This window comes from Epinephelus lanceolatus, chromosome 8 (assembly GCF_041903045.1).
Source record: "Epinephelus lanceolatus isolate andai-2023 chromosome 8, ASM4190304v1, whole genome shotgun sequence".
Classification (NCBI taxonomy): Eukaryota; Metazoa; Chordata; class Actinopteri; order Perciformes; family Serranidae; genus Epinephelus; species Epinephelus lanceolatus.
The window spans coordinates 5811648-5822037 of NC_135741.1; the positions used below are offsets into that span (position 1 = coordinate 5811648).

General features: G+C 43.5%; 1 protein-coding gene across 1 annotated transcript in view; it reads left to right on the forward strand.

Annotated features, from left to right (window-relative positions):
• Nucleotides 1-9393, forward strand: part of xkr7b (XK, Kell blood group complex subunit-related family, member 7b) — a 126467-nt gene extending 117074 nt beyond the window's left edge. Inside the window, exon 4 of the mRNA XM_033629506.2 lies at nucleotides 7279-9393. Within this exon, the coding sequence (XP_033485397.1) occupies nucleotides 7279-8086 (808 nt within the window). The 3' untranslated portion in view covers nucleotides 8087-9393. The remainder of the gene's footprint in view (nucleotides 1-7278) is intronic.
• Nucleotides 9394-10390: the final 997 nt, after the last annotated feature.

A 10390-nucleotide genomic window follows, 5' to 3' on the forward strand; every position in this document is an offset into this window, starting at 1 on the left:
TGGTGCCAGTGGTTACACATGTCAGTCTGTAGGTTAATTTTGCTACTCTTCAGTTACAGCACTGCACACCTCTTCACTTGGAAACATTGTGCCCACCCTTCAGTCTCACCCCAGGTCACTCTGATGAGTAAGTGGCTTCATTTTGAGCCACACAACCACCTTTAGGACTGTTAACTATATTTACACCATTAGCTGTGCTGACACTGCTAATGGCACTAATGTTGTGTTCACACCAGGCGCAAAAACAATTTGCGTCAGTACGTTTACATGGACAGTTTAATGCCACTTTTAATCGGAATGAAAGGCCGTTCCGATTAAAAGTGGTCATGTAAACAGTCATTCCGACTGAAAAATGGTCATTCCAATTGAAAATTAAATCCAATTAAAGGGGGTGGTTTATTCCGTTTGTCATTCCGAATGAAAGAATTTTGTGTGCATGTATACACTCATTCCTCTTTAAGTTCATTCCGGTCTTTCTGCGCATGCTCGTTTCCTTGTCCTTCTCTCGCGATGACGTATATAGCGCGCATAGCAATGGGCTGAGATAGAGCAGTCGGACTCGTTGCACTCACCGTTTTCCATTCGCCACAGCAGCATGGCCTTCTACCTCCCTTCTCCTCCTCAACAGACGAAGCATTAGCAGAACAGGGTTGTTGTCGTACTGCTGCTTAAAGAATATAAGCAAAACACGCCCGAAAAAGGCACTAAGAACAGCGTCGTCAAGCAAGTTATCTGGAGCGAGGGCTACAGTGTTTTCTTCCGGTAAACGTAACACGTAACATCCGCCCCGCCCCCTATCCAATCAGAAACCTTCCCTGCCCCAAACCTTGCACAGACCTGAATAAAGGCGATTAAACTGATCTCCCGTGTAAACCCTCATTCGGAATGAATATTTCCCATGTAAACTACCTGGAAAGACTTTAATTCCGAATGATTTCATTCAGTTTTATTTCATTCCGAATGAGAAGCCATCATGTAACCGTAGCCAATACGCGTGACTGCATCACATGTAAAGAAGTTCATTCATCGATTCAATGATTTCACGTGCATATGATGCAAGTAATTTACAAGTAAAAGGCGAGTCAACACTAAATACTCTCACGTTCAAACTATCGCATGTGACGTGACGCAAAAATTTGCATCATGTTTGGTGTTAAAGATTAAAGTTCCACTGATTGTCACACACCTGAGTGTGTGAAATTTGTTCTCCGCATTTGACCCATCCCCTGAGGGAGCGGTGAGCAGCAGCGGTGCTGCGCTCGGGAATCATGTGGTGATCTAACCCCCCAATTCCAACCCCTGATGCTGAGTGCCAAGCCGGGAGGCTTATAGTCTTTGGTATGACCTGGCCGGGGATCGAACCCACGACCTCCCAGTCTCAAGGTGGATACTCTACCACTAGGCCACTGAGCTTGTGTGAACACAATATAACAGCGCTAAGTAGTTAACAATGCTAAAGGGGAGTTGCGGCTAAGATCTGAGCTGCTCACTCACCAGGATGACCTGGAGGGGAGACCAAAGGGTGGGCACAATATTTCCACAGCAAAGCTATTGGGTCGGGACGGCATTACAAACAGAAATCGCCTAATAAGTGGTGCCATTAGCTAACATTAGCTTCCACCAGACCCTGGTGCTGCACAGTGCAGTAAGTGAAGAGCAGCAATTTTTATACAATAGATTGACGTGCATAACCAGTCAGAAAGATTCTAGGCAGTTAACTAATTGACAGTTTTCCATTGATATTTCAAGTCGTTTCTCTCAATTATAGTAACCATGAAAATGTTTTATCATTTAAGTGTGTCGTACAAGTTTACAAAACAATTGACTGGTTGCATTGACATTCAACAAAAATTGTACCCAGCCAACGTTTGTATGTGGGGCCCATGTGGGTAGTAAATGGGCTGTAAAATGAGCCCTGAGTGGGATTGTCAATGGGGTTCATATTGGCCTCATGCTAATTGCCCACATGGGTTGGTTTGGCCAAGTGGGCCCCACATAAGATGCCCATTTTGGGCCAATACCCACTTGGAACCTAGGTAGCCCTATAACCCATGTGGGGCCTACTTGGGTAGACCCACCCATGTGGGCAGTTAGCATGAGGCCAGTATGAACCCTTTGACAATCCCATTCAGGGCACATTTTCAGCCCATTTACAACTCACATTGGCCCCACATACAAACACTGGCTGGGTTTAAGTCCTCTTGTATCTGAACTTCAGGTCCACCAGCAGAAATAGAGAATAAATTATTCAAGCAGTCTGTTTCCAGAATCAGAGCCTGTAGAAACTCATACAACAGTGAATTTACTGAGATACATTGCGCTTTACCGTGTTACGCAGTCAAACATCTTTCTTAAATAAACACTGTAAATATATTGTTTTTTAACATGAGCCCATTCTCGCTCATTAGCAATATTAAGTCACATCTGTGTGATTTAAACAAACAGCTCTCTCTGCACTTTGCTGGGACTGTCCCCCAAGGAGGGACACTTACTCATTTAGCTGATTTATACATTTCCTCCTCATTCATTGTCATTATTTATAGATTTATGAAAGTGGTGCAGACAGAATGTGATCTTCTGTGAGCTGATATTTTAGTATCAATGTCTCATCTTGTCATGATTTAACTTTGGGTCAAATGTTTCAGATGAAATGAGCCTTTATACCCAGATAACTGATTTAAATCACTATAAATGCACTGTGTGAAATTACTAGGAGATGTTTTACAACAGCACATTGCAAATTAAGATATTTCTGTTCTGTTCTGTCTCGCTTTGCAGCATCCTGTAAAAAATTATGTGCATGATAGATGGGGTCAGAGGCAGAGCCAGCTGTTGTAAATACTCAGGGCTCAACCCAAACCTAAAGGGGTAAGGGGGTATTCTCCCCTGTAGAGAGTTTTTGTTCCATTTACGGCAACTATATGTACTATTTTTCGAGGCATTTGAGAAAATAGGATGCCTAAAATCTTTTAAAACTGTAAATAATTTTTAAAAAAAATGATAGCTGCCTGGGTGGCAGGGTGGTGCCTAACAGCAAGGGGTTCAAACACGGGAGTTTGCTTGTTCTCCCTGTGTCAGCCTGGGGTTTTTTTCGTCCCAAGACATGCAGGTGAGGTTAACTGGTGACTTAAAAATTGCCAGTAGGTGTAAATGTGAAGCTCCTTTTCACAATTTCCCGTTGTTATGCCGTCCCGTCGTCTTTTATAAACGGTGTAATTGCTGTTTTGCGTGTGACCCACTGTGGGAGATTTATAAAATAACTGATAGCAGTTAGCAGCTAACTCAAAGAAGAAAAAGAACAGCAGCGGAAAATGTCCGCAGATTGGGGAAATAATGAGGTCCAGAAGCTCCTTACCTTCCAAACAGAGGACGAAACCACATACACACATATCATATAACAGAGAAGGTAAATTATTATTATTACGTTGCCATTGTTATTGTTTAGAAAGCGCTGCCGAGGCATATGTTATATGTTACACTTGAGCGGCATGATGCCGCCGTCATTTGACTCTGTGTAAAAATATAAAGGCAGCATAATGAAGGAACTGCATAGCATCCCTATAACGCGATCTCTGTGTAAAAAGGGCTTCAGTGTGAATTGTTCTCTCTCTCTATGTGTCAGCTCTGTGATAGTCTGGCAACTTGTCCAGGGTGTATCCCGCCTCTCACCCAATGACAGCTGGGATAGGCTCCAGCCCCCTGTGCCCCTGAATAGGATAAGCAGTTACAAATAATGGATGATAGTTGCCAAGGAAAAGAAATCACCCTGTAGAGACTGCATCCTATTTTGCATCTGATTGTTCTCCAACTGTCTTCATCATTCTGAAACCACAACACAGCAAATGTTGAGGATGACTGATTCTCCGTCCTGCCACCTAAAAAGAGCCAAAATTCACCCAGTGTTACTTTTTTCAAGTTACATAACTTAGGCAGGGTAGGAATTTGGACTAAACCTATTTTTGCTTCACCATGCTGAAGTAGAGTTCACAGAATGAACGTTTAACTGACAAATCTGCTACATCTGAATCCATGCCATAATAATCTGGGCTGCTCTAGCTGCATATCAAGGCTCCTCAGCAAAGCCAAGTAAATGTGGTATTCAATACTCTGAACTGCATATTTAGCCAACAGAAGAACATTTACTTCATTATATTAGCTTTCTTCAGGGAATAGCATAGATTCAGGGATTCTGAAAAACAATCGGGGCCCCAGCAGCCCCCCCTCTGCTCCGCCCCTGGTCGGGGATATTTGCTTTTTTGGAATCACCAAGATACATTAACTTGTAGTCAAAGACAACTTGTTGCTGTGTCTTTCTCTTCTCCAAGAGGCTTAATCATTTCTACTGACAGCTAAATAAGTGTCCAAGCAGACACTTTATTTGACCACAATTACATCACAAAGCACCCATTTGGTATATTCGCCCCCACAATGTTACAGTTTTGGAAAAAGCAAATTACATTTTCAGAACCTTTCCTGTAGTGAGGATGAAAGATTAGTGTAGGAGGAATGGTTATGAGGTCAGAAAAATTCAAGGAGTTTTGGAGCCCTTGGGAGCATGAATATGCTCAGTAAATTTTATTGCAATCGGGCCGTTATACAGCGAGATATCTTGTGTGCAAATCTATTTTATGTTATGACACAGGGACGCGTATAGAGGTGAGCAAAATCAAAAAGAAAATGTGTGTGTGCGTGTTTCCCTCTGTTTGCAGCTAATCTTACACTGGACCAGTCTCATATTTTGTGTGCACATCTATTACTATATGCTCAAGGACCTCTCGTGGTTGCCAACAGTTGTTGTAAAACCTGTTTTATTGACTGTTGTATACCGTCCGTGACTGCAGACTCCTCACTGCTCTGAACTAGCCGATGGGGGCCACAAGGGTTCAGGAAATCAGCTCAGCTAAAAACAACAAGCCGTACTGTCTGTAGTGGGCCACATTTTGTCCTTTGCTGTGTCTCAAAAACTGACATCCACAGAAGAGTTTGGTCTCATTTTGAACAGAAGCATCTGCAGATTCATTCCATACCTGATATGTTATGAATTACTAAAGTTAGGCACGATACAAGATGAATTAGCCGCCACTGTAGCACAGTGGAAGGTCAGCTCCACCAGGCTCAGCTGCTACATGGTTTTGTTCTGTCGTCCACACGACATTTTAGAAGCGGAGTGTTACACCCACTAGATTTTGTAGACTTGCAGATTTTGTTGGTCATTCTTCCATTCCATAAATGGTTTGTATCTATATTTCACATCCAGTGTCTGTTAGAAGGAGAACTCCATCTGCTGTGTGCAACACATCATGGCACCATCAAAAATAGACAAGGAGTGTATTTTTTAAGCTTCTGGGATGCTTCTTAAACATGTTGCATTGTATTTGCTGAAATTATAAGAATTGTCTAGAGTTACCGTGATCAGCCGCCTGGTGGAGATCTGCACTTTTCTAGTTAGATATTAATATTTCTTATATGGCCATCTTTAGAAATCATCATCATAATTACCCACCTCAAATTTTTATGACAATTTGATCCTCTTCCCCTGGAGTCTTAATAATGATCAAGCATTATTCTTACAAAACAAAAATGCATCACCAGGACTCACAAAGCCTCTTTCATTACCTCTATAAGGTGGTGTTATTACAGTGGGTGAATGTGCAGCTGCAGTATTAACCAGGGGTGGTTATTACTGCAGGGATGTAGTGCTGACGGAGCGCACTGCAATGGCACTCCAAGTGCTGAAATAGAATATTCGTTATTATATTGGCTTAATCCACTTGAAATGTATGTACATGTTTTTAAAGGCTTGAAGATCCAGTCATTGCTAAAGCCTATGTCATGCACAAGCACATCACCTGTTTCAACAGCCAGTCATCACTGCTCTGTTTACATCCTACAAATTAGGACAAAACAGCATCAAGCTACAAATTATATTCAGCCACAAAATAAACCTGAAAAGCTGCAGATCAGAACAGAAGTACAGAGAGTTGTTGCATAGAGATGGTACACCATCTCATCTAGTTGCACTGGTGTGAACCGGTAGCCTGGAAATCCAGACCCAAATCTAGAAAGTTTTAGGGTCTGGCCATGACTAATGAAAATGGCCCAACTCGAGGGGCGGCACCAAGCATGCATTTGTAAATATCACTGCACGCAATTGGATAACACTACGACCAATCAGGACAATACACGGGGTGACGTATCCAGAGCTTAGCTACCAGCGGAGCTAACTGGTAGATTAGACTCTTGCCGTATCCGATCGGCAAAACAGCAAAAATGTCCTTCTTGCAAAGGAAAGACTCGAGCGCCGTGTTCCTCTTTTAGAGAAAAAGCCAAGTCTAACTCATTCATTGTAGCGGCCAAAGCCGTTTCAAACAACTGGTGTTCATCCGTAGCCATCTTGCAGTGTTTACTGACTGATTCCGGACTTCGTCGTCACAGCGCTGTCGTCATCTGTTTAGCTCGCTTCTGGCCTGCCTATATCAGATACACCGATGTGATTGGTGCAGCTCGGTTTCATGGGCATAGGTAATGAGTATCATTACTGATTGCCAGAGTGACTTGCTGAGCAAATTCAAATTGTGCTCTCGCAAGAACTCTGGATTTCCAGGGTAGTGAACCGGCAGGTTTTTAGGACATTGCTGAACAGCACATTGCAAGTAGCTGCCTGTTTCAACTCGTCTCATTGCGAATCTTTGGTCTGAACTGGCTTAAGGTGTGTTGATTGGTTCACAACGCCAACTCATTCAGAGTAACATTTCATAAAGCACATCATCTTACAAGGCCCCAATAGCTGGCAGGTTATGGTTTAACAAGTGACTTATTAACTTAATACGTCATGTTTGCTCATAGTGACAGCAGCTGTTGAAAACATGAACAGCACACACAGGTGTCCTTGTAAAAGCGTTCAATTTAACTTTAATCAATTTTTAATATCCTTGTTTATTATCTATGCCAAATATTAACGCAAGTTACTACAAACAACCAAGGATGCATTCGGATAAATGAGCCACAACCATTTGCATACGTCATGGGTCCACTCAGATACTTTAACAAATAGCGCTGCACCCCTGGAAATAACATGAGGGATGGTAGTAGTGATGGTGTAGAAATAATAAAGTGGATGTCGGTATGACTACAAAGAAAAGAAGTTCTCTTTTAGAAAATTCCTGGCCCCTTATGAAGTCCTTTTGAAGTTGACCATCTAAGTTACCACATTATTCTCAGTACCAGTCATCATAAAATACACCTGTGCTGTACTACTGTTATTATGTTTTCTTTCAGGTGTGTCATGACCTTCTGGATCATCCAAGGTGAGACTGACTTCTGCATGTCCAAGTGGGAGGAGATCATCTACAACATGGTGGTGGGCATCATCTACATCTTCTGCTGGTTTAATGTCAAGGAGGGGCCCAGCCGCTTCCGTATGACCGTCTACTACTCTGTGACGCTGGCTGAGAACGTGGCACTGACTGCCGCCTGGTACACGTACCGCGGCCCCCACACCTCTGACTCCTACGCCCTGGTGGTGGTATGCCTGGTGGCCTGCAGCTTTGCCCTGGGAACCTTCTTCATGTTGGTGTACTACTGCTGGCTGCACCCCGATGGGCCCGTTCTGGGCTCACAGTGGGGAGGGTGTGTGGATGAGGGCGCGGTGGGTGCGGGAGGGGTAGCAGGAGTGATTGATGCTTGTCTCACCCCATCCCAAGGGTCCCAAACAGACATGGTCATTACCAGCCCTCCAAGGACTCTCCCCAGGACTAAAGACACAGGGGAGCCGGTTCCCGGAGAGCGCGACAAGGACAGGGACAGAGACAGTTGCCTGCCTGTCTTCCAGGTACGCCCCTCTCCGTCATCCTCTCCTGCACTTCTTCACAGGACCTCCTCACAATGCCGGGCACAGGAGGGCCCCGTGATCCGGATCGACCTACCGAGGAAGCGCTACCCGGCCTGGGATGCGCACTTTATCGATCGGCGCCTCCGCAAGACCATTCTGCTTCTGGAGACCACCTCAGCCATCAGCCCGAGGATACAGTACAGGAGTAGCATGATGGGCAGCAAAGAGGTTTTAGAATATGAGACAACTGTCTAAGCCAACAGGGGCTCTTAAACTTAAAAGTGCAGTCTGGGACCAAGGCTGAGCCTGAGATCAGTTCTCATCCCAGGACTACCTTCACCAGGAGAAGCATGGAGAGAAGACACAGAGTGTCAGGCAGCTCCTTTTTTCTAAAAGAGGTTGTCAAAACTTGATTGTAAAATGTGAAGCGCAATCTGGGACCAAAGCTCTCCCCTTAGGGCGCAGTTCGGGAGTACGTAGCATGAATGAGCCGTGGGAAGTGAAAGAAGTAACACTGAACTGGGATAATCTTCGTCTTTTCTAAAAGCTTGGAGGTGAGAAATTTAATCTCTCATCCTGGGACCAAGGAGTGTTAGATTTAGTTTCATCCTGCATGGTCAGAACAAGAAGTAAAAGGATTTTAGAGCAACAAAGTTGCGCAGTTTGAGATAATTGAGAAACAGTCTGCTGCATGAACTTGAGCCTTGGACCCCGGAGACTCAACAGAGACTTACCAGGGAACTTTTAGAGAGACTGGAGTTTGTACGGGACATGCAATCATTTGGTTTGGTAGCAAATTAGACACTGACAGAAAATGGGGACTCACTAGCTCATAAATATTGCTTTAGTGATTTGCAGGGCAAAAGACGTCCAGACATCTAGGTTAAAACTGAGCTAAATTTGGTTGAAAAGATGTGTCTAGGTTTTTAGAGATCTAGGTTACATATAATAGGTTAGACATGTTTCAACAGCACTTACATTTGTGTATTTCAGTGAAGCAGGACACAACTACAGGATGAAATATATTAAAACTGTGAATGAAACAATGGTTATTTTTAGCTTAGACGTCTCACTTTTTAGCCACATTTAGCCCAGTTTTAACCAAAACGTCTAGATTTCTTTTTACCTCTAATTCTTTGCAAACTGAGTATACTGCATATTGTAGTAAACTCAGTGACTTAACAGAGTATACATACAGTAAATAGGAATTCATTTGTTTTAGCAAAGAAACAGAGAGGATGCATTTTTCTTTTTCCCATACCACCATGCTTCCAAAAGGTTGCATGTCCCTCACAAACTTTGGTAACCGTCCTTTAAGCATTCTGTCCGTGGTGTCTAAAGAGAAATGTTGTCTCGTTCATTTGGCTCCAGTCTCATGGGAGCACGAGGATCCATCAGAAGTAGGCTCACAAGTCCACATGGTTTCTGAAATGTAAGCCTGAGATACAAGTGAAAACAGTCACCCATTCATATGTGATACAGAAACAGCCATAGCAAAAGTCCCGCTGTTTACATCCCAGCTGCTCTGTCACCCCACCCCCCCCCCCCCCCCAACCTGAGAAAGGACTTGTTTGGATCAAATCAATCAGGACAGGATGTAAGGTGGACGACTTCTGCGATGGCTACCACCATATGGCATGCCGTGATTCACCACAAACAGGCCTGTGATGTACAGTCGAATAAATACAGATGTCAGTTATAAGCTATTATAATAAGCTGTAGTTAGGTGATGAATGACTTTTGGATGAAAAAGCTTCATTTACTTGGGAGAGTCTAAATGTTGTCCACTTTTCTTGGAATACATACAATGTAGGGGTATGAAGGGTATCATGAACAACCTCATTATGCTATGAAAACATTTTCCAATGTTTGGTTTTTGGGGAGAACATCAGCTGATGACAAACGTCTCTTAACCATGTCAACAGACTTTGAATCCTCGAGCAGTTTGTTGGAATGTGAAAACACTAGCGCTCATCCAGTAAACAGTTAATACACATAACAATATGTGCTCAAAGCAAATTGCTAACAAAAATTCTGAGATGCAAAGCACCAGGATTGTTTTTGCAGGCTAGCTAGTTAGCAATAGCTGCTGTTTCTTGTTTCAGATGGGAAGTTGACGTGGGTTTTAGGGCTGGGTATTGTTTTAAAAAATGTCAGTACCAGTATCAATACCTGTATCCTTAAAGTGATACCAATACTGATATCGATAGAGTACTTCATTCAATACCCAAAATGTGAAATGAGCAGTGTGCAGTATCGCCATACTTTAGAATGTTTTGGTTGCATCTCGGCACGCTGAGCTGCCAACGCCGTCAGTACACCACGCTTGACTGCACACAACAGACTGTATGGATTGTAGCTGCTGCTGCAGGAGTGTGAGCTCCAAGGTGGGGACAGAGAGTCTGACTGCACCCTCACAGTGACAGGGTTATCTGTTAGCATCACATAACTGATGTTACCTGACAGGTTTAATTACCAAGTTGAGCCATTTTGGCATTGGTGCGAGTTTGTTGGGACCGTTAAACAGCTTGGTGTTGCATTTTAGCTGCTGCTGCTATT